This window comes from Molothrus aeneus, chromosome 6 (genome assembly GCF_037042795.1).
Source record: "Molothrus aeneus isolate 106 chromosome 6, BPBGC_Maene_1.0, whole genome shotgun sequence".
NCBI lineage: Eukaryota > Metazoa > Chordata > Aves > Passeriformes > Icteridae > Molothrus > Molothrus aeneus.
In genome coordinates, this window is record NC_089651.1 from 25,364,714 (window position 1) to 25,388,897 (window position 24,184).

Genomic DNA, 24,184 nt, shown 5'->3' on the forward strand with positions numbered 1-24,184 from the left:
CGCTTGAAAATAAGCACGCGCAGCGGACCGCGCCGCCATTGGCGGCTCCCGAGCTCCGCCCCCTCTAGCCACGCCCCTTCCCTGGCCCAGCCAATGGGCTGGCGCAGCGGGCCAGTTCGAACGGCGGGGGCGGTGCGAGCCGTGTCGGTTGGCGCGGGCGGGCAGGGCCGCTCGGTGGGAGCTGCTGTTATGGCGCTCTCTTCGCTGCAGCCCCTGGAGGCGCTGAAATACGCCGAGCTCCAGCGTATCGCTAAGGCCGCTGGCCTGAGGGCCAACCTTCGGGTGAGGCGGGGGTGGCTGCGAGGGAGCGCTTGCCCACGAAGCTCCGGGTTCTGGGGTGCCCCTGTGCCCGGTAGCGAGAACGCGTCCCCAGCCTCCCAGGGCGCACCCTCCTGCGTCTGGAGCGCCACGGGGTGCGGCGGTGACTTCGCCCTGGGGCGCCCAGGGGCTGCGCGGCCGTCCGGGGTGCGGGCACGCACTGGGGGAGGGGGAGAGCGGGACTCCGGTGTCCCCCGGGTGTCGAGAAGGGGCGGCTGCCCCTCCTCTGCTGGCCCGGCTGCTCCCCACGCCGGTGTCCCCGGTGCGGGTAGCTATGTTTGTTTGTGTGGCTTTGTTGGTTTGGGTTTTATTTTCTGACGACTCGGACAGGGAGGAACAGTGACAAGAGAGTACCTTACGGGAGGAGAGGGCGGTCCCTTTTAAGGGCGAGAAGCTTAAGGGCGCCCCAGGGTCCTGCCTGGAGCTGCGGGTGCTGTGAGGCACGGCCCGGCTCCTCCTGCAGCAATGGCACAACTCATAGAGCCTTAAAAGAAAGATCTTGGGTGGACAAGGCAGTTCCCTGTCCTCACAGGACTCAGAGTTCTTCTGGAAATGTTAGTTTTGGGGGTACTTTCTTTGTGTTTGTGCTGACCTGTCTACTTAGGTCTTTAAGAGTCTTTCATAGCTTGAATTATCAATGGTGTGTTTTCATCGTTGTTTTATTACTGTTACTGCTGAACGTATGCGAGGGATGAAAAGAATGCTTTGCATGTAGCATGGGCAAGGCAGAAGCAATTGCAGAAATTTGACACAATTTTAATTCAAGTTCAGCTGCGCTGTGGGGCTTAAAACAGTTTGTCTCCTTCCTTGAACAATTAACCTCCTCGACAATAGAGCAGGGGAAACCTAGTCAAGGAAATTTGCCGTTGTGCCTCCGTGGAGAATATGCTGCAGATTTATCTGCGGCCTTAGGCGCTTTCTCTCATTGACTGACTCGAACGAGTCCTAGGTATGCCTTATGCTGTTGGATTCGGGAAATGTTCTGCTCGCTCGTTGGATCAGTTTCTAGGATGTGGGTTGGGCCTGGGCAGCTCTTCAGTGACTTAATGGACTCTTTGGTTCATGGGTTGTTTCGATTTCTCTTCAGGCGGACAAATTATTGGAATCATTGAAGCAACACTTTGAAAGGACAAATGAAGAAAGTGAAAATATGGTAACATAATAAATCAGACCTTGCTTTTAAGAAATGTAAACCTTAATTTGTAACCCATAGAGCAGAGCATGTCCTGAAGAGTGATTTTGACCACAATGGGAACTGTAATAGAAATACCTTTTTCTTCTTAGTGCCCTTAGTTTTAAGTACTTATATGCTGATAGAAATAGATATGCTAATGTTAGTTTTGAAGCGGCCTCTATGACTGAAAGCTGATTTCCTTTCAGCTGCCAAAATTACCAATGTATTTTTCAGCATCAGCACAAACCTATTCTCTGTGAACAATGACATTTTATTTCCACTGAACAAACCTTAATTCTTGCTTGTTTGGCTCTAGACATTATTCAGTAGCAAATATAAAAATATTTTATTCATTTTGCATGCCTAAATGAAGAAGACTAGGTACTAATTGGAAAGCATTTTGCATCTACTACAGTTTACTTTCCCTATAAGAAAGCAATATAGTTGTGCTACTTCCTTTATTTGCCTCTTAGTGTTTTGTTTTCTTAACTTTTTAAAAAGTTTTCTGTAAGCTGAATTGTTTTGTTGAATGTGGCAATGTTTTTGATTAAAGTAATTTGTTATCTCCTTTTTCTAAAATACATCTCCCTTTAAGTGCATCCCTTAAAAATCTTTAAAGGCTTGAGGAACCTTGTCAGGTTTTTAAAATTTTTCATGAGCAGGAAAGGAGCCCTGTTTTTACTGCTGAAGAGTATTCCACAAATGTACAAATATGGGAGGGTCATGGCATCATGCAAGTTAGATTTCAAAAATAAAATATTAGATTATTATAAATTATTAAAATGAAATGTGATAAACCAGTCATAGGAATTGTATTTAAAGTCTCCAAACAATGAGCTTTGATGCTTAGGGGAATCTATATTTTGCCTGTTTCTTGATTACTATGCTGCTATGTGGTATGCTTCTGTTTATCCTTAGTATAAAATACTTTTTTACATAATAAAATTGAAACTGTCCCTGGAGTATTTAATTCATATTTGTGTCAGATATCTTCCAGTTATAGTATTTTTCTGCTACAGGGTCCTGTAAAGAGTGCATCTGCTTCCATCAAATCAGAAGAACTGAGCAATCAGGAGGAAATGTCTGATTCAGTGTGTTTCATTACAAAAAGACGTGGTCAGGATAAGAAAATAACCAGAAAAAAGAGGAACTCCCATGAGGAAACTAACAGCAGTGAAGAAAACCCAGTGCTTTCAGATGAGAAACAGGTGATTTGCTTGGCATGCTTTTGTGTGCTGTCCTCCCTTCCTCTGAGCATAATTTAAGCACACTTGATTTCTTTTCAGTCACCATTTATAGATGGTATGTGTTCATATGTGTGTGTATAGACACATACAGAAATTGATATGCACGCATTCTGGTACTGGTCTTTTGTATTTTGTAGCACTGGCTTTTGTCCCTTTATGCACTGTCCCATAATAAACAGACATTACTTCTAGTCACTGCTTCAAGACAATAAATTCCTGTAAGAAATATACAATTCCAAACACCTTATCTGAGTGTAAGGCTGCTAGTTCATTGTAATATTCTGAATCTTAGGCTAGTTTCAGAATTTGTCTAAAATAATGCTGTTCTCTCTTTTTTGGTACAGAAAAAATTATCAGAAGTTGCACAATTGCCTAAATGTCATAATTTTTTTTCTTGTGAGGGTTGTGTGACTTAGGGAGAGAAAGTTACAGGTGAGATGAAGGTTGAAGTTTTTTTGAGTTACAAGGAATAGGTAAATTAAGAACTGTCTGGAAGACTTTTACTGAGGTAGAGGAGGGGAATGAGAAAATGAGGAGTATTAGTCTTTTAGTGTTAGAGAATTGTACAGTATGCAAAAATACAGCAGTAAAAAGTAACATCCTCAGTGAATTTAATCTTACTTACAAATCATTAATTTTAATCCATAAAGGCAATTTTATACTAAAATGTGAGAGCTATGCAGGTCAAAGCTTTCTAATATATCTAAGTTTGTGAAGTAACAGGGTGAGTATTTCACAGGTTAACTCAGTTTGGACTTCAGAAAATCTCTTGCTCAATCTCTCAGTCAAAGCATACTCAGCTGTGAGGTTAGAGCCCAGTGCTTTAGGCTTTATCCAATCTGATGCTGAAAACCCTTGAGGATGAAGGCTGTGCACCTCTCTGGGCAATCTATTCCACTGACTCACTGTTCTCAGAACAACAGCCTTGCTTTATATCCAGTTGGAACAAACTGCTTAAACAAGGTATGTTTAAATTGCAGGTGCATTCTGATATGAAAGAAAATGAAGTGCCTCAGGGGGAGCACAAAAAGGGACAGAAGATATCACAAAACAAAATCCAAATAACTGAAGAGAGAGATATTGAGAATCCAGGGATGGGTGCTGGACAGAAGAAACAGGCAGAGAAGACTTCTACTAAAGGCTGGGGAGGACAACGTAAGTAGAAAATTGGATAAAAGTAACTTCAATTTGTGCTGCTCAGAATAACCAAAAGATAATTTTATTGTGTCTTCATACCATTTTTGTGGCGCATCTGTTGATCAGTAACTTGTTTTGGGGCTACCAGAAGAAAATTGGTCTGGTTTGAGTTTGTGTTACTTGTTTAACATTGTAACACAAATCCACAAATTCTGCAGTGTAGGAATTTTGCTGGCTTTGACTTCAGAACTCTTGTTTTAGTGAAGGAGTTTTCAGAGAGATATGAGTGTTTTTGAGTTTTACACTTCCAAAAGGATCAATGCCTTTTGGAATACCCTTGAGGTGTTGTTTGGCCTCTAGGAGGTGGCAAGAAAGGGAGAACTTGCTTCGTTATGATCCATTTATCTTTTTCTACAGAGGAACAGATTTATCTTTTGCTTTCCAGGAGTAAAATCAGCAGAAAACATAGAATCCTTTACCATTTGTTTGAACTACCTGTATCTGTAGAGTATCTGAATGTATTCCACTGGATCACTTTTTCATCTGGTGGTGTCTTTAGTCCGTCAAACATGATGCCACTGAAAATAGGAATTAATTTATCCCCCACTGCTTTATGTATGTAGCTGACATGAAGAAATTGGTTTGTCCACCTAATCTGATAATTTCTTGATATTGAGGGATCTGTCAAGTAAGATACACTTCTGCATTTGCTCTGTTAGGCTCAGTGCATGTAGTCTGTAAGTTTATTATGGATATTCTTCTTGTTCCATAGAATTTACAAGGACAGTCTTATGGGAGACCACCAATAATTTTGAACTAGCTCAGAAATGGGGTTTTTCTATGAACTAAAACGATTTTCTTTGTTTTTAAAAACAAAAGCAATAGGGTATGAGGGGACATCACTCATCTTGACAGTTGGTACAGTGCTCATCTCTTCCTATAGCTGTAGTAACAAGTCTGCATTTAATATTAAATTGATTTTTTAACTGCATGCCATTATTTGTTTCCAATAAGGACTTCTTTCAATATATTGTAGTCATCTAAGTTTACTTTTGAGGGGATGTGAATGACCAGAAATACAAGTGTTTGCTGTTGACATGCAAAAGCTGAACTTGATGTAAAGTTGCTACCTGATTTTTTTCCTTAAGAAAATTAATCATTAAAATGTGAACATGAGCGTATTACTACACTTGAGAACAGAGATGACAACAATAGCTTGGACTTTGTATGTAAATAAGGCAGTGGCAGAAAAGTTGGTCAAAAGGTATTTCTTCTTTAGTATCAACATTTAAAAAACACATACCAAGGCCCGTGAGTTTAAAGTTTTTGTTTACCGCAAGCACAGGTCTCTTGTAAACTTTCCCTGAAAAATATTTTACTATCATAAGATACTAACCTAATATGACCCGCTTTGAAGAGATAAAGTGTGTTTTGAAACAAACATTGGAACAATATTTAAAACCACTGTGATTACTTTAAATCATCCAGGAGTCATAATGATTTTGTCTAATCTTGCTGTACCAGGTAATGCTCATCCTGCAGGAGGGAAGATCCCTTTACATGTAGGCCGTGCACCTAGGTCTGCAGGAGTGACAGCTACCACACCAAGTAAGATAACCTGCCATCTCTAGGAAGAGATGTGTTTTCTCTGTGTAAAGGGAGACTTGGCTTAGTTTTTTAAAACTCAGATTTCTATTCATGCTCAAATGAAAGAATATTCTCTCTGTAAAAAGCAAGCAAGAAAAAAGAATTCCCAAATGTTACATATCAAGGTATATATTCCAGCTTGTAAATTCATAGTAGTAAATGACTGGCATGTATGTTAAAAAACTGGTTTATTGAACATTTTGGTACTTTTCCATACAAAACTTGTATTAATGATTTTGAAAGAACAGGAACACATACATGCTATTATTCATGCTCGTTTAGTTTTCACTTTATAAATACTATGGTTGAGCTGTATTACTATACATTAGCTCATGTTCATCACTTCTTAAAATGTGTTAAATTGTCTCAAATGTAGAAGTATTTATTGTTTTCTTTAACTGCAGAATTTGGGGGTTGGGTTGGATGATCTTTAAAGGCCCCTTCCAACTCAGACCATGATTCTATAATGCTCTAGGTTACCAGGTAATGGGCCATGTTGCTGGTGAAAGATTCTTTTGGTCCTGTTTGGTCAGCTGGTTGGACAGCCTTTAGTTAGAGGGATGCATTGGCTTCTTTGAGGCCATGACAATTGGTGTCACAAAATTCTCCTATTATGTACTAAACTCCCTTAACACCAAATTATACCTGTGAATGTTCTTATTTTTGGAACTTCTTAGACTTCAAAAAGTTGCATGAGGCTCAGTTCAAGAAAATGGAATCTATTGCTGACTACATTGAGAGGAAAAAAAAACTGAATGAAAGTTGCAGTGCAGTCAAGGTAAGAGATAACTTGGGAAGATACCCATTGTTGGCATATTCAATTATTTCGAGGGTCTTTCTGTAAAAGTCCTACCAGGTCTCTTTAGATCAGTAAGTAGCTGGTCATGTGAACCTGCAGTGGAATATTATAACCAATGTATATAGTTATTTGTATATAATTTATAAAACAATACAATGTTTTACATGTTAACAGTGTACAGCTGTAGAAACCAACAACTAACTTGTGGTTTTTGAGTAAAAATAATTGTCACAATTACTTTTGTGAAAGATCTCCTGGATCTTTTGTTTACAACTTTTTTAATTGCTGCAAAATTTAACCAAGGGGATAGGTTATTTTTCAAAGAGCAGAAATTTTCTCTTTTGTGCCTGAATTATCATCCCATGGCTGCATATGATTCTCCTTAAAAATACATTCAATATGTGTTGTTCTCAGTTCTTGTATTTCACCCTCACATGGGTGAAAGCTTCTAACAGGGCCTCTCACAAAGTAGAGCCTAAAAAAGTGACAGTAATGCATCAATGAATGTGTGAATGAATATGGCAATGGCCATAGAATTGTTCAGGTTGGTTACTCTAGCACTGTCCATATCAAACAGTAACAATGAATGAAACTCCTGAATGCTACTTTTTTTTTTAATGGCATATATTGTATCAATGTATACTTCAGACAAATTACTATTGGCAGGTGCTGACCAGAAAATCAAATCCTTTAAGAGCATCAGAAAAAGACACTCCATATTCTAAGGTATGTGTTTTTTCATGTCAATTTAATAATAAAAATACTTACATTTAAAATATGCTTTTAAAGATGAAAAAAAGGGAGAGAACTGAAGAGGCCATATGCTTCTGATTCACTGTGTGTTTTCCCTTCCTCTTGGCTGCTTTGTAGATAAATTTTCATTAGAGTATGGTAACTCAGAATTTGCTTTTCCCTAGAAACAAGCCAGTGGCAAAAGATTTTTATTCAGCCCAAATCCAGAAAGAGGCAGGTTCTCCACCACCAGCACTCCTTGTAATGTCCGGCGCTCACCACGCAATTCTCTGAACGCTGCTAATCGGAGCATTTTATCCCAGAAATCTTCGTTTCATCCTTCTGTACTTTCAACATCCAAAATGAATGTCAGGTAAAAAAACAAACCAAAGCTACCAGCAATCCATTTGATGTGATACATATGAAATAATTAACACTGACTGTGAATTTACTACATTATTTCTCTTCCAAAAATGAACTATGCAAGACTAATTCTGATTACTAACTTTCAGCCTGGTTTTTTGGGTGGTTTAAGCCTCATTGTGCTGTTACTGTCTTCATTCTTCATTTTTATGTCTGTTAGAAGAATCTCAAGTCCTGGCTTTCATTTTTCTGAAGCCAAATAATGCAAAATCAAGCAAATTATTTTTCTTCTATTACTGTGTTAGGTTTTCTATTTTTGCCAGGCAGCCTAGTAGTTTCTGTTTATCCTAATTAATTTTTCTGTAAATTTTTAAAATCAGAACTCTCTTCAGTATTCCTGCAATGGTTTTTAGGTACTTTCTTCCTTCTGTCCTCTACTTTCCCTCCCCTTCAGTGTCACAGCATGGGTCCTCTTATGATTGACTACTATAAGCAGACTGTTTCAGATGGGAACTGACACCAGAAGTCATGAGCAATTGCTAAATGGATGAATTCTTACTCAATGCTATTATACCTCGTCTCATTTCCTTTTAGAACATTATGTGTATGTCATCATTCCTCCACAGTAATCTAATTCTCTATTAGTGTTAATATTGCATGAAATTTCTAACTTCTAATGAAAGCCTTTATTTCTGCTATTTCTTTGTTGATTTCTAACTATTATACTGATTTTGACTTTAATCAGTTTCCTTAACCTTCCACAGTGACTGAAGTTCTGATTAGATATTCTCCCTTTGCTAACAATACACGGTTGTTCACAGGCCTTGGTTGTGTTCCTTGCTCTGATGACCTTCACTTTTCCACTTCTGCATGCCAAGATCATGGCTGCTGGGGCTTTTTTTTTGTCCCTGACTAAAGTGTATGTGGGATTTTTTTTTTTAAGTTAGATAATGCAACTTCTCATACTGCTGATAATATATATTTATGAGACTTTGGAATGCAGGTCTTCTGCTGTTCAAAGGTCAAAATCAAGATTGCAAAATTAATGGCTTTGTTTTTACTTTAAATGTCTTTTTTATTTCAATAGATAACAAATGTAAAAAATACACTGCCTCTAGTGTCCTCTTGGATGAGCTTGGATGTCTTCACTGTAGCCCTAATTGACTTCCAGCAATATGTGAACCAAAACATCACTTTCAGAATTTGCTTCCAAAATTCCATTCCACAGTTGCACTGTGGTGGTGGACCTTGCAAGCTGTACTTCATCATAAACTTGCTTGTCCACAAAAACAGCTTTCTTCAACATTTACTCCTTGTCTTTCTAAATCTTGCAAGCTCATGGCTTATTCTCATGCATTTTTGCAAGATTTTGATTTTTATGCATGTGCACGTATGAGTAATCATAGGTGTTCATTAAAAATGTGTATATACACATTTGGAATACATATGGAATGGGTGTGTCTTGGTATGCAGGTAACTTGTGTGTTTCAAAATTTTCAGCTTCTTCTTCTTGTAGGTCTTTGAGGTCCAGCATTCTGTTAGTTGTCTTTCAGTTTTTCTTAATTTGAATTTTAAAACTAATAAAATATGCAATGCTTTACTACAGAATCCAGGTCTAAAGTAAATCACATCTGTTGGTGAATAAATCTACTAGCTTATTGCACCCAAGTATATTTGCTTTTCAAAATAACAAGAAAGTCAGTTCTTTGTAGTTTCTAGTAGTACTTACTGCTATTGACACTGGCTTGAAACTTAAAGTGTTATACCAGCAATGTATTTTAGTACAGTTTTTGTATGAGCTGTGAACATCTTTCACACAGTAAATATTTCTATCTGTAATAAATAATTTAATAATAATTAATATAGAAGGCAGGACCTTCTATATTCTGGCACATTGCTTACATTCCTTGTAGGTGACTGAACTTGTCTTGATACTTCTAAAATCTTTCAGGTTCTCAGAAGCCACAAAAGATAATGAGCACAAACGCTCTCTTACCAAGACTCCATCTAGAATGTCTCCATACATGGAGGAGATCTGCACACCTGACACTCAAAAGAGCTGCAAACTACTAAGTCAGAAGAACAGTAAGGGAAATGCAAGAAATAATGACCTGACTGCATCAAAGGGTAAGGTGGATGGTGACTATTTGGCTCTTTCAGATCAAGACTTTTGTCTTACTGAATTACTGTACAAGTTTTTAACAATCGAATGTCATGTAGACCCAGGTTTTAATTTAATTCTCTAATTTATGACTGGTTCTTCAGAAACTGCAGTAGTTTCTTTGTTTCCTTTGTTTTCCAGTGGTTTAACTAAAATGTTTAAGTGCCACAACGTAAACATATGGTACCTAGCTACCTACAGAAAAGAGGATAGAAAGTCTAAGACCTTTAGGAATTACATAGCAGAAGATTCATATAGCAGATACAGGGACACCCCATCAGCACAGAAAGGAATTCCTGACACCTTCTCAGAGGTCTCATTCTTCTTGTGGGGTTAGCATGCATCAGGTTTCTAGCTGTGCTTTAGGATAACCTGTTATCAGCCTCAGGACCCTGATAACTCAGGAACTAAAATTAAGAAAAATCAGAAGTTATCTGATTACTAACAATTTCTCTGCTATCCAGCCATTGGCACCCTTAGCATTATAGGCATATTTGCACAGGTCAAGAACCCAGAGCTTCCTGGTTTTCTGTATAATACTAAAGGGCCAGTACTCTACAACTCTTGCCTCTCCCTATTTCAAGTGAGAATTGTGTTGTTTGTGCAATTCTATCTTTAGAAGTAGCAGCAGCGGCATTTAATGGCTCTTTGGTCTTGGTAATCGCAGTGTGGTCTTTCTGTGTACATTGATGCTCTTGCTACTCCAATGATGGTATCTTGGTGCCTTTTGTAGCTCTTACCCCCTTCAAGTTTGGAGCTCAACCTGCAGAACCCACAAGTGGAAAGAAGACATTTGATCTCAAAGCAAGTCTCTCTCGGCCACTTCGGTATCAGCCACACAAAGGTACTGTGACCCTGCGCAGCCTGTGGTGGTCATACCCCTTGCACTCAGCTGCTCCTGCGGGGGGGCACTTTGATACAAACAATGAGAACAAAGTTTACAGTCTCTTTTCCTGCCCCTTTTGTTTTCTCTATGGGTTCCCACATAGTCTGATGTTAAATTTCTTCATAATACATGCTTCAAGAGCCTCCCTACTGAAGATTAGGATTTTTATGACCTAAGGCCCATATATACAAGAATAAATATCCTTGCATTCCACTGAATAGATGCATGTACAGGAAATACAGAATATTCCTTACACAACAAGGTGGGTTTTTTTAATCTCATGCGAGATGCTGAACTTTGCATGGTAAGTGTTACTTCTAAGTACAGTCACCTGTTTCTACTTACAGAAGAACTACTTGTAGGGAATGGGCTGGTGAAACTGATAATACAGCTTAAAGAGGCATTTCATCTTCAAAACAACCAATAAGAAACAGGCTAGCTAGGATAAATTCATGATAAGAAGTTAAGCACACAGTTAGTTACTAAACTGTTAAACTAGTCTCTCGTTTTGCTCCTAAATTGTAGGACGACTAAAACCGTGGGGAGAATTTAAAGAAAATGCTGTTCTCAGTAGGTCTGGTGGTATCTGTTCACATAGGAAAGATTACAAGCAGCCACATCTCCAGACAAGGTTAGTACGCCACTCGTCTTTTTATAGATAGTGTTACTTAAAGTAATATGATGATTCATTCTTCTTAGGATTTAAATGTAGCTTAGGAAAGAATACTTTTGTATAATCATACTGATGTTTTCAAGGGGCCTTCCAATGACTGTTCAATTTCAAGAAGGTCAACAAAAGGCTGCTCTGAATTTAAGACTTTTTTTTCCATGAAGAGTATCAGTTCCAGGGTTTGGAGATTCACCTTCATCTTGGTAGAAGCTGTCGATATTACCATGCTGTTACCTCAAGTGTTAGACCTGCATGTCTCATCAGATGTATTTGCCTGAATGTTTGGGTTCAGTCCATAGTGGTACTTTTATCTCTGCCTATGGCAAAGGCAGCACGCTGATTAAACTTGTGTTAGGCTGTGGTCAGCTTCAGATTCCTTTGGTTGCTAGTGTCTCTACCTTTAATAAAACTTGACATGGTCTTTTTTTTTCCCCTCCAGGGAAGAAAGGCGTGAGACGCTTGAGCAAGACAGAAAAAAGAAAAAGGCTCACGCTCTTGGAAAACGTAGAGGCCTATCTGGGTGTTAGGATGAACAAGAAGTATCTAAGACTTCACTGTAAATACTGTTCCTCTCATTTAAAGGCTTGTGCTCTGTGTATGGTTCAGGTTGCTTTTAGCTAGTGGAATCCAGAAAGCAATTAATGAGACCTTGTAATGTGCTCTGAGCATAATGATGATCAACTTCTCTACTAAGATGAGAATTCTAAACTTTCAGGGCCTTAGAACTCTCTTGTTGCTTCATAATGTTTTCATTTAGCTAATTTACTTGACTAAAAGATGTTAAAGAAGAAAATATAAGTGGAAAAAAGATGCTCGAGCAGCCTCCTTGCAACTTAGGATAGACTTGTACATCAGAATGCACTTGTGTGCTAGAATGCAGGCTTTAGATACCAGCAGCTTCAAATGTTCCTCAAGTGTTCAAAATGACAAGATTTGGAAGTACGTGCTTGCTCTGTTCTCCAGATCAATCCTTAAATGCTCTAAGTTACAGCAATTATTCAGCATTTCTAATCTAATGCCTATGAAATAGTAGGGAATTTCAAAGAGAAGAAAAAAATATGCAAGCTCTCTGGCAAACTAATGCATAACATAATTGTAAACTACCTTTTTGAAATAGTCACAACTGAATTTACAAATTACCAACTGCATGCTTTGAACAGTTTCTATGGTCAATAGCAGATGTTAAAATTCTCTTGCTTTTCACCTCTAAGATGCTTAGAAGATGTTATAATTGTGTTGAGATGTTATAATTGTATAAATATGTAAAACTCAATACCTTGGTTTTAAAAGAAGCTGTTATTTTTGCATTTAAAAAATGTTGTCTGGATTTTTTAGGGATAGAAGTAGAAAGGTAATTTAGCAGTTGTAATCTCAGCTGTTGAGCAAATAAATGTTTCACTGAATTTAGTGTCCCATCAAATATATGTTGCAATGTCAAGAAAAAGCAAATTTTTTAATAAAGACAAATATTTTGTATATGTCCTATTTATCACTGGCTTTATCATTTAGTATACCAACTACAACTTCCTTACTCTGGCACTCATTTTGTTCACACTTGTATTTACTGCTGTGTTTTCCTGCCTCCCACTCCATGAAAGATGTTTGCTCTGGTATTTTCCTGGTATGATCCTTCTTCTACAATTAAGCTGCTGAATTCAGTGCAAAAGGAAAATGGTAGTACAAGATTCTGTTTCAGCTTGCTTTATTGTGGTCTCTTCCCTATAAAATACAGGTACATTTAATATTTATAAAGTACACTTAAACAAGGTCACTGGAGGAGGAGGTCAGTGCTTTGATTACTTAAATTTGACAGCTGAAACATGCCCTTTACAAAACAAGTGCTGAGTGGTTATCTTGAATTACTGAAAACTGGATTTCTCTGCAAAAGGGAGGTGTTAAGGTTCTGTGCAGCAGTTGAGGCTGTGAATTCTTGCAACACAGCTGAGTTAGGCTAACTGTGCACAGCAGAAATGGGAGCTGCTGTGCCCTGTAATGATGCTAAGGCAAGCTCTGCCTCCTCAGGGAGCAGACAGAGCTGCAGCTTTCCTCCCACCCCTCCTTTGGAGCATTGCTTCTTTCCAACTTCCTTGACTCTGTATCATTCTAGGATTATCTTCAACAGCTCTGAAGGAAAAGTCAAGCCTGCTGCATAGCTCTTGTTTAAATATTAGCAGTGGCAGCTTTTTCTTTTTTTAGCTATCTAGAGGAGCCAATACTTCTGCCTTTTCCACTTCTGGTGCTGCTCTTTGTAAATTTCAGAAGTTGAGTCGCACCAGTCCTCAGAGTATTAATTCTCATACCTTTTTCAGTTTAAAACTAGCAAATGCAAGTGTTTTACAACTGTCAATAAACCACAATGTAGAAAATGAAAGTGGTGGACAAGAAAAGAACAACAAACTCATGAAATACTTTTATTTCAGTAAAGGTCAGGACAGAAGCCAAGAAGAGTCACTACTTTGTAAGAACATCACAACTGCTCTCAGGCTACATTGCAGTCCATCCATCTATGTACAGTCTCTCCATGATTCTGTAGTTGGGAGTTTCAAGATGCCAGTGGTGCCACACTTCATGCACTTATCTCTTTAATGTTTACATAGGTCCTTCAAGTTGTTAAAAGCCACATGTTAATAAGTATTCTATAAAAATAAACCAAATATCTGAACAATGTTCCAAAGGACACCAGCCCAGCTTAGACTGGAGTGTTCTTGTCATATGCTTCATAGGCAAACTTTTCTTTATGAGCTCTGTCATTTACCAGACCAATAAAATCGATCTCCAGCTGGAATGGACCATCTACTTTATCTCCAATGGTGAATCCAAGGGTTCTAACCTAGTTAAAAGACACAGAGGGTAGAACAGTATTTATAATATTACCATCAAACTCAGTTGTATCTCCCAATTCCCTACTTTCCATGCTGATCACAGCGATCTTCTTTAAACTGGTATTGTTCAAAATGCAGCAGCATTTTTTAAGGCTTGAACACTTCCCTACCCCATTTTCAATACAGACTCCAGTGGGAAATGACTCCACATGTGCCTTTCTGCCACTGTGTAAATAAACCCTTGATTTAAAATGGCCTGAGCCTAAAGCAACAGTTACTTTTATCCTTCATGCTTTTCATCACAATTGAGTTTCTAAACACATTTTCATAAAATCACAATTCTTTCATTAACAGGAGAAACAAAGATGTAATTAAGGATGGAAGGGATCATTCTAGACAGTGATACACCATCTACTCTGTGAAAAATTCTAAAATGTCTGGTTTGGTGTTAAGTTTAAGTTGGCATGAAACTTAATTACTGAGTTTAATAGTAAGACAAGGTTCTTAGCCACTGTTTCCCAATTAGAATAATGTTCTTAAATATAAGCACAAATCTGTGTGGCTCATGCCTGCTCTCTATTAGCCTGTGGCTTGCCCAAATGCTCCCTCAGCTCTCACATGTTACAAAACACCTCCATCATTACCAGCTCAGTCCAGTCACCAGTGCAGGCCACCTCACAAACTCAGCTGCCCCAAAGCCCTGCTGAAAGTGCAGGTCTGAGCAGTGCCCATGATTTTAAGGACTGCTGTAAGTTTGGGAAAATAATGTCTAGGATGTGTCAGATGAATAAATGTGGACTGAATCTAAATCTATATTGCAAATATATGCTAAATAAAGAACAGAACAAAGCGAGGTAAATGCACTGACACTCCTCTGGATCATTCTAATGCTCTCCATGCTATTCCTTCCCAGCAGCAAGCTCTACAAGCAGCCCCTTGGCTTTTGGAGTCCAGAGAGTTTTTAAAGCTCCTTTTTTCCAAATCACATTGTTACAGATAATCTACAGGAGTCACCTAAACTCTGCTCTAAAGAATCTATTCCTTTGCAAGCCCTAGATACATTGACTGTTTCTTGCCTTTTTTATTCCTAGTTAACAATTATTTTCTGCCTTTCCAGGCTCCTAGGAAAACATACATTAGTAGCATGAGGGCCATTCATTTAAGAGTTGGACCTGATGGTTTCTGTGGGTCCCTTCCAACTCCAAATATTCAGCGTGTGACCAAGAGTGTGACCAAGACATTTTATTAAGATTTCTTAAATTACCTTCACACTGCTTCCCTGATTTTTGGGTTTCTTTAAAATATGCTTGCAAAATTACCCTGCAAGTGCATAATTTTTGCTGTCAAATGCTATACATAAAATAATCATCAACAAAACTTCAGTGGAGGATACTTAGATCAAGTACTGATTTCTCCCTTTAACTCCCAGTAAATATTTTTAAATAGACCATATACAACTTATGATTTCATTTATCACACATGAGAATAAGTACCTTATAACATGAAGAGGCCCTTCAATTGCAAATTCACAAACATTAGAGAATTTGTAAGTTATCTATATCAGGCCATCTTGAAGGAAATTCTGAATTTCTTACAGAGCAGTTGTGTGTTCCTTATACTGCCTTTTCAAATGAAATTTCAAATAAAGCCTATAGAAAACTTGCCTTGTCTAACCAGACAGGATGCTGGTTATCCTGGACTCTTCCCCGACTGGAGAGAAAGAATTTGGAGAATGGAATCTGACATAAACAAAACAAAACAAAATCAGACTTTAGTCTCACTAGTGTATAAAATAGAAACTTAGGGAAAAGAAAATAACATGTTAGTAAAGTAACACTCTGCTGTATCTGGTACTAGCATTAATTGGGTACATAAAACTGGCACAAAGAAATGGGCCACATTAACCCTTTCAAGTGGCCACTCGCAGCCAGCTCCAGGCCCACCCTGTCCTGTGGTGGCTGCAGCCATCACACAGGAGCGCTACCCTGTCAGGACACAGTGAATGGCTGCAGCACAGAAGGTGGCTGCTTACAGAGAGAATATCTTCTTCCAGTAACACGGAAATAGCAACCAGAAATTACTGCAAAGTCTACCATGGGCACATACTGACAGCTCATCTGTACCCAGGCTGTGGATTTCACAGTGCAAACTTCATACTCAGACATCGGTATCTCTAGCAAAGCACCTCAGGGTAATGTAAAAATTTCTTTGAAAGTAGTGGGAGCAAGAAAGCAGGGCTGGCTGGTGGCTGGTGAGGGTGAGAGGAAAACATCCAAGCCAGCAATGACACTCCAACTTTCATCCTCCTGGCTCCTCGTCTGTGGAACAGCAGGCTTTCCCACATGATTGGACAATGGTATCGTGGAGCACTCAACAGCATTTCATAGGGATGTGCAAACCTCCCTGGAGTTGTCATCAGAGAATTACAAAAGGTCGCCAAGTTTCACCAGAAAAGAGCCACAACTCACACTTAAAAATATTATTCTGTGTCACAGAGTCAAAGGTCACAAATGACAAACCCCAACTCTTGAGTCTGACTGACTCCAGAGAGGCTGCAAGTTAAGCAAATCCTGTTGCATGGAACAAATCCTCCAACAGCCCACACCCATTTGCATTACAGATAAAATGGTTACCACAGAGAATATTCCAGGCAACACCTGCTAAGCTTCAATTGCTGTATCTATCCTGTTAATCCAGTAAGAGCCAACAGTAGGCATTCAGAGAAATAGCTGGTGGTTCAATTCTCTAACACAATTGCACAGTGTGCCCTCCCTAGTCCAGTTTTGGGAACTCCCAAGTCAAAGGCACATGTCTATTGTATAATGAAAACGTCAAGTGGACAGCAATATAAACTGTGAATGTGGAAAGAATTCCCCTTCCTGTGCTTTGGCCAGGACCACAAGATGGTCTCATTAGTTTGAAAGATTCCTTAGCTCACCATTATTTCCTCCCAGTATGGGCCTCCTCGGGTAAACATGAAGTAGCTGTAGAGGTCATCCTTTTGATGAGAGAAGTAGGGGTCTGTATAAATGTTTACCATCCAAGGTCTGCCATCACCACGGACACGTAAATACAGACTGTTGAAGTTTGACCAGTCATAATACTTCTTCCTGTTAAAAGATCCCTACAAATTATTGATAAATAAAATTATTTCTCATTTATAGAGGGACACTTTCAACATGAGGAACAGAGCATTTTTGCCTTGATCACTGCCCTTGTTATTATGTCAGATAGTATTTACTGTAACACAGTGAACACAGCTACTCTGTCCTCACCGTGGCTGCTGAGCTCACTGAATTTCCTTCAGCACTCTATCAGAGACCACAAATTGCAATATTGCTGCCTGAGGACTCACACTTTCATTATAAGTCACAATCTTGTAACTATCAGAAATCAGGCCTCCTTCCTAGGACTGAATTCCCTACCAGGCAATTACACAAATGCTGCAGTGATAGATCAGCACTTATGTAGCTCACTAAGTTTCATATTCTGTGGTCAGTTCTAGATCATTCAGAAGTGATGGCAGGAAATTGAAGCAGTGAAATAATTTATCCTCTTTGATAACTTCCCAACAGAAGACTAATGAACACTGGGAGCATTTAATGTTTACAACTTATTTTTCATTAACTGTGCAAAATAATAAGATTGCAAGCATGTCTAATTCTTTATTGCATTTTTTCCAAAGATCTGAAAAATCCTGATGTTGTCATTTGCATGATGACATATCCAAGAGTCCTCAGAAAGATACACTGAAGTCACTTGGAGCATTGAGGGGCAGAGGGCAGGGTTATTCTTGGCCAGACTTGCCAAGAAGTCAAAATTAGCACCAAAAATTCACATGCTTCCCCTTTATTTTACAGCACTACTAGGATTACCTATCAGCTATTGTTCTACCAACTCATCTTGTAGGTAACAGAATAAGTAGATGATGAATATATAAATATAAAGCCTGTAGCTACTTCATTTTATGGTTTTAACAGTTTTGAGCCTTTCTACTTAAACAAGGATGGACTGATACACTCCACTACTTCAGAATTAGGAGGTGAAAGTTTGAGTCACATTTGCAAAAGTCAGTAGCAGTCCTGAGAGTCTAACTCAGACAAGACTCCACTTGTTCCAGTCACCTGATCTAATGTCACCATTTTAATCACTGTTCATATGCCTCTCATTTACCCATTGATTTTGCTTACTCATATTCTCTGCTCCCCAAGATTCTGGCCCAGAAATTATTTTACCTAAGCACTTGTGCCAAGACACAAACAACAGAACACATTAAATATTTAAGAATTTTATCCAGTGTGTGAAAATGTTCCTTGGCTTTTAAAGGTGCTTAGAAATAAGGGATGAAACAAGAAGTATCCATAATAAGCACACCCATTTCTGGTTCTATTTTGCTCAATTCTGAGCTATCAAAGATTTGTGTCTTACTTTTTTTTTCTGATGTACAGTAGGAGTCAACCTTTAAAAAGTACATTTCAAAGCACTGTTTTCTGTTCCTGTGAGAAAATGATTCATTCACCCTAACAAAGTCTGATGAATAGACCAAGTTAAAGCCCAGAAAATTCTTACTTATGACACATTCAATCAACTTCTAATTTAGAAAGATGTCTATTTCAATGATACCAATTTTGGATATAAAGTTTCATTCCAGATCCTTCATTTGTAAGGATGCTGCAAACAGGTCTGTCTATTGTACATAAGGAAATGATCAAATATGTATTATTCCTTTTCTAAGAAAGGAAAACGAAATCCAAGAAAAAATTTAACTTCCCTCCAAGTCAAAGCGGCACAGCAGCAATTACATGTCTGAGAGAAAATGCAGTGCTCCTGAAAGTGATCAGCAGGAAAGAGCAGGCACTTGCTGTCACTGGGATTCCACAAACACCCTCAGATCCGGTATGAGAAGCTGTGCGAACACGGAGCTGTACTTACCACTTCTGGTCTGGATCTCATACTGCAATATCCACTGTATTTTGTCTCCCCATCACGAGGCACTTCTGTATTGAGGGTTCCATACAGCAGAGCAGCCTGGTTATTCCTACCCAATTTGATGTAAACTTTACTTTTCCCTCCAATCTCCACATCAGAGGAAATAACCCATTTATTTAAATCTTCTTGGCTCCTAAACTGCCACAACACCCTTGTTTGTTCCAACAAGTGTCGACTTAATGGATTGCCTCCAGGTCCTTTTAAGTAATCTTGGGTTTCCTTCTTCAGCAAGCTTAGCTGAGTCTTCAGGTGATCAATGCTCTTCTTAAAGCTGAAATCAGCATTTTGCCAAGACAGTTTTTTCTCAGGCTCTGCCCCGGGCCTCCTGTAGCTGCTGTACAATTTTGAATTGCTGAGGAGAGGTCCAAGTGAGGAGAGCAAAACTTTGTGCCTGCAGCATCCACCGTGGAAGGAAGTACCATTCAGCAGCATCACAGCCAGAGCCATACTGGTAACTTGAAGAATCCACGTCCAGTAAGGCAATTAATGGATTGAAATTAATTTAACAACAGAACTAGTATTCAGAGTTATCTTACTGTAGTTATGTAGTTGATCTTCACCTTTAATGAAAAAGAGAAAAACTTATAAAAAATTACATATGGGATGCTTGTGAAATTATTTAACTTTTATAATCAATACTAGCTAGAAATCCAAGTCATTAGAAAACAGAATGAAAAAAACCATCAGGAATGACACTTCCTCAGAGCTTGAGTTTATTTATTGACTTCCAACCTATGCTTTCCCCTCTCCCCACGGTGTAAAATCCCCATGCAAATAAGAAAACTCAAGTAAACTACTTCAAATAAAACTGAAAAAAGAAAAGAAAATCAATTTCTCTTCATCCCTTCCAACAATAAGTTTAGGTGTTATGGATAACACCAGCAAAAACAACTCATGAAGGTTTCTAAAAGATGACACCTACATAACTAAAAAGTTTTATTCCTGCATGAAAATCACAAATTCACAACAGGCAGATGCTGCTGCCACATAGACAAAAATCACAATTTCATCTGACACAGATGACAAGACTTCTCAAATACTAAGTCCCACAATCTTCTTCCAAGTCATCCTCAACCTGTGTTAGGATTACAGAGACATTTGCAAAGACTGAAAAGTTTAACATGAAAGACTAGAGTTCAATATGGGGTTTTTTTTTATAAGGCTTTAGGAAAATTCTGCTCAATGCTCTGTACAGAGGCTATTTTCTCTTCCTTGTAAAATTAAACGGGTTTTTTTCGTTTTTGTTTTTTTTTTTTTCATGCCACAGAACAAAACCAAAAACGATGTCACATGCATTCAACTTCTGTGAGCTTTTAAGAATGGAGTCAGGCACCCCACTCATGTCCTCTATATGTCACTCACCTTCCTTTACTCACTGTAAAATTTACTACTGTTATTCTCACACTCTAATTAAGTTATGTCTAAAGCTACACCACATTATGCTCTATCGTGCACTTTACGATCGGAGCAAGTTCTCGATCAAGAAACCCTGTCTCCTCATTGCTTCACCCGAGTACCAGAAGAGAGCGGAGAATTCGAATGCGTTCTACTTTAGCCCGGTTTTTGTCCCTCAGCAAGGCTTTAGAAGCCTTGTCCGCCGCTGTAGCGCCAGCCCGGTGCGCGGCCCGGCAGCGGCGGCGCCTCGGCCCCGCTTGCGCCGCGGCCTGGGCACCGGGCCCGGATCCCGCCCGCACGACTGAGCCCGGCGGGCAGAGGCGAGGCCAGAGCGGGGGGGCGGCGGCCGAATCCCCTCGCCTCTCCGTGACCGACAGACCTCGGCACCCACTCCGCCTCACCTTCCCGCCGCCGGGTCCGCCGCGCCCGGGCCGGCCAAGGAACGAGCGCCGCGGCGCTCCGGTTCCGCCGCCACCGACGGCGGCCACGGACGTCCCGCCCACAGCGGCGGCCGAGGCGCGACCCGGGATCGCCGCGGATCTCCGGTCGCCGGCGGAGCGGCCGCGGGGACAGCGCACGGTTCCCTGAGGGGACGGCGGCAGCGGCGGAGGCCCCGCCCTCGCCCCGCCCCACGCGCCGCGCATGCGCGGTGCCCTTTGTGTCGGGCGGGCGGGCGGGCGGCGCGGGTCAGGCCGGGCCGGGCCGGGCCGTGCGAGCGCCGCCGCCGCCGCCGGGGCGGGGAGGGGGCACCGCCGGCTCCGCCATGGTGAAGAAGCGGAAAGGCCGTGTCCTTATCGACTCCGACACCGAGGACAGCGGCAGCGAGGAGAACCTGGACCAGGTGCGCGGGCAGGCCCGGCCCAAACGCGGGGCCTGGGATCGCCGGCCCGCGCGAGGCTCGGCGCCGCCATCCCTCCCTCGCTCCCGCCCGGTGGTCCCGCGCCGCTCTCGCCCTCCTCAGCCCGATGGGGCCCCGCGGCCGCCGTGGGCAGAGCCCGCGTCCCTCCGGCGGGTCCCCGGCCCGCCCCTGGCAGGAGGCCCGCGTTGGCGGGGGCTCTTTGCAGCGGGCCCGCTGCTCGGCGCCGGCGGGACGGAGGCGCGGTGGATGCTCCGGGGCGATGCTCCGGGCGGTCTGGCCCTGAGCAGGGGGTAGCGAGGCCCGGCTGCCAGTGGTCTTCTCACCTCGAGTAGTGGGGAAAGAGGCCCAAAGGGCTGGGCAACTTTTCCATGCTACTTTGGTACGCCGGGAGAACAGCGTGTCAGGTCCCTGCCCCTCCTCGGGGCAGGCAGGCTCCTGGAGTGTTAATGCGTGTTTAATCCGACCCTTTCAATCTTGGTGACCGCGCTGGAGAGCTCTGTTGGTGGGAAACCAGCCTGTAGATGTAAGAAGGGTAGTATTTATGTATTGGTCATCCGAGCATCTCCCGGGGCTGTAAGTGCGATGTCTGGTGTGAGTTCAAGCGTGGCAGGGTTGCAAAGGGGATGTCTCCCCCTGTGGAACGGGCTGCTTTCAAAGATTCACCTTTTGGTGTAGCAGGTATTGATGGTGTGATTTCCAATGCTAAATAAAGACATTATAGGTGAAGTGTGTTGCAGTTTGGATGGCAGTGCTTGCTCCGGGGAGAAGTTTGGCAGATCGAATATGCTGAAGCCGGCATGTCTGATGTAAATTATGTGTTGGACCTTCAGAGTTTTTAATACAGAAGCTGTTGCTATGTTGCAATAAACAGCCTTCCCCAACACACAAAAATACATTTGCAGACTGGGGCTTCAGGAAAATCAATCAGATACTCTATTAAAACAAATACACTGGAGCTGATGTGGTTGATCTTGTATACCTCTAGAGTCCTTAGCACTGCCAACATCTCGCTGCTAATGTATCAGTTTGATAGTTTTAGAACTTGAAAATGGGAGTTGAACTAGCTCTAGCATCAGTCAGACAATTGGAGTGATGGTGGTAGGAGTAACCACGTGGTTCTGCATCTGTTCCATCCCTCACTGGCAGCAGGCATCTGCAGCTGGACCCGAGTAGTAGGTGTTTCCCCTCCACTGAGCTGCTTGTAGCAACTGTGACAGCAGGGAGGTGTGTGTGCAAAGATGAAGATCAGGTAGCAGGGAAGCCATGTTTTTGAGACGAGAGAATACTGACTTAAATGTTAAATACTGAGTAGATTAAATGTTTGACAGGTTCCCATGGCAATCTAGGCTTGTTGAATCAAAGGGCTAGCAGCCTTTTAAATATAGTATGTTGGAAAACAGAACAAGTATAGAAAGGAAGGAAGGAAGAAAGAAAGAAAAAGGAATATGGCTTTAAAGTGGTGCTTCCCTTCAAGAGCTTCCCAAAGAGAAGCACTGAAGCTTCTTCAGGAGCTTCCAGACATCTGTTAATTGTACAGTTGTGCTATGTTGATGTTGCAGGGCTTCTTTAGAAGTTGGTAAAATGCCATTGCTAATGAACTAATAAAAAGTTTCTTTGTTGGTAAGTAGGCAGACCGTCAGTTTCTGCAGTGTTTGTGTTCTCATTTGAGGTAGTAAATTGTAATCAGTTTGTTGAGATAATCTTCCAGTTGTGGAACTAATGGAAACTAATCCAGCATCAACTTCCCAGGACTGCAGAAGTTGGTGTGGCTGTATTTCTACACACAGCTAAGACTCATCAACCCCAGAGTAATGTTTCTGAGAATAGATTCTGTGTCCCAGACTGCAAAGACAGTAACACAGCTTCAAAAATGTTTGCTTTGTACTACTGCTTGTGTCACCTGAACAAGTGATGAACAGGAGATGATGAGAGTATTTGAGAGCCATGTAGTTCTTTGTGTGCGTGTGTGTTGCCTGTGAAAATGCTTCCTTTTGAGCAGAACAGCTCTACTAAGTTTCACAGACTGTCCAAACTGACTAAATATTACCAAACATGATGTAAAAGTGATGCCTAAAGCATTTACCCTTTAAAGTGTATAATTGCAGACATCTCTGTTATTGAGGAGAAGAAGGCTGCTATCTACTGGTATTTGGCTTTTTAGAGCTGATGCTTCATGGTGTAGTTAGGGTGGTTTTGAATTATTACCCAATCCAAATAAGACAGATCTGAACATGACTCTGAAAGTAACTTGTCTTACATTGTTTATGCCAAGAAAGTAATGGTAGTAATAGTTACCTTTTATAGCTTGTTATCTTTAAAATCCTTTTGTAGCATCCAGTATTAAAATTGTGCGTGCACATGTATATTTATGAAACACAGGTAGAGTTGTTCCTTAGTAGGTGGCAATGATTGTGCTACTGAGATGTGCTCAGATATTGCAGAGAACCTGCACATGCACTGACCTGGATTGTTAAAACTAATCACAACACTTTGAAATAAATGTGTGTGTTTTTACACCAGGAGCTCCTGTCATTGGCCAAACGGAAGCGCAGTGACTCTGAAGAAAAGGAACCACCTGTGAGCAAACCTACAGCATCCTCGGACTCTGAGACATCAGACAGTGATGATGAGGTGACTTTATCGCGTTATCAGTGACGTTGCTGTGGGCTATTTGTTTGATCATACCTAAGCAGTGAAAGTGTATTTATCATACAGTATATTTAGCCTGCTGACTTCATAAGGTGGGACTGGCTAACAATGATGGAGACCCATTAAGGCCAGAGATTTTTTTTTTAATGAATATGTTTTGAATTCTAATTGTACACAAAATAGTCTGTATATAGAAAAGATGACTGCCACTTTATTCCCACATTCATATGGTGTGGTGAGCTGCCTGCTTTAAACTAGTGTTTTTCCTGTGTTGTGCTTGCTGTTGAAGTAGCAGTGAAGCTGCTAAAGCTGGACTCTGAATTCAGGGAGTGAGAT

At 40.8% G+C, this 24,184-nt stretch overlaps 3 protein-coding genes across 8 annotated transcripts in view; 2 read left to right on the forward strand and 1 right to left on the reverse strand.

Annotated features, from left to right (window-relative positions):
- NUSAP1 (nucleolar and spindle associated protein 1) overlaps nt 1-12,623 on the forward strand; it is a 34,093-nt gene extending 21,470 nt beyond the window's left edge. For 3 of the 6 annotated variants that reach the window (XM_066552965.1, XM_066552967.1, XM_066552964.1), the window contains 11 exons: nt 1,406-1,471; nt 2,512-2,700; nt 3,720-3,894; nt 5,401-5,484; nt 6,201-6,301; nt 6,989-7,048; nt 7,240-7,427; nt 9,369-9,544; nt 10,312-10,422; nt 10,990-11,095; nt 11,574-12,623. In XM_066552965.1, coding sequence (XP_066409062.1) covers nt 1,469-1,471; nt 2,512-2,700; nt 3,720-3,894; nt 5,401-5,484; nt 6,201-6,301; nt 6,989-7,048; nt 7,240-7,427; nt 9,369-9,544; nt 10,312-10,422; nt 10,990-11,095; nt 11,574-11,661 — 1,281 coding nt within the window. In that variant the 5' untranslated portion in view covers nt 1,406-1,468 and the 3' untranslated portion in view covers nt 11,662-12,623. Of the gene's footprint in view, nt 1-189; nt 283-1,405; nt 1,472-2,511; nt 2,701-3,719; nt 3,895-5,400; nt 5,485-6,200; nt 6,302-6,988; nt 7,049-7,239; nt 7,428-9,368; nt 9,545-10,311; nt 10,423-10,989; nt 11,096-11,573 lie in introns of those variants that run through there. The other 3 variants (XM_066552969.1, XM_066552968.1, XM_066552963.1) reach the window with 2 other exon arrangements.
- A 909-nt stretch (nt 12,624-13,532) lies between these two features.
- Nucleotides 13,533-20,909, reverse strand: NDUFAF1 (NADH:ubiquinone oxidoreductase complex assembly factor 1). The gene is made up of 5 exons (XM_066552732.1): nt 20,742-20,909; nt 18,889-19,505; nt 16,895-17,080; nt 15,621-15,695; nt 13,533-13,964 (listed from the first exon to the last, which is right to left on the reverse strand). Exons 2-5 carry the CDS (start codon nt 19,390-19,392, stop codon nt 13,824-13,826), a joined length of 906 nt encoding a protein of 301 aa, XP_066408829.1. The 5' UTR covers nt 19,393-19,505; nt 20,742-20,909; the 3' UTR covers nt 13,533-13,823.
- A 73-nt stretch (nt 20,910-20,982) lies between these two features.
- Nucleotides 20,983-24,184, forward strand: part of RTF1 (RTF1 homolog, Paf1/RNA polymerase II complex component) — a 28,485-nt gene continuing 25,283 nt past the window's right edge. The window contains 3 exon segments of the mRNA XM_066551910.1: nt 20,983-21,071; nt 21,073-21,181; nt 23,720-23,830. Coding sequence (XP_066408007.1) covers nt 20,983-21,071; nt 21,073-21,181; nt 23,720-23,830 — 309 coding nt within the window.

What these genes read in the sequence shown, in the direction of transcription:
- NDUFAF1 (XM_066552732.1), bottom strand. Translation starts at nt 19,392, where the DNA reads ATGGCTCTGGCTGTGATGCTGCTGAATGGTACTTCCTTCCACGGTGGA. An exon ending in TGAGATCCAGACCAGAAGTG is followed by an intron (nt 17,081 to 18,888) that starts GTAAGTACAGCT and finishes AATAATTTGTAG; the next exon opens with GGATCTTTTAACAGGAAGAA. An exon ending in ATCCTGTCTGGTTAGACAAG is followed by an intron (nt 13,965 to 15,620) that starts GCAAGTTTTCTA and finishes TCTTTTAACTAG; the next exon opens with GTTAGAACCCTTGGATTCAC.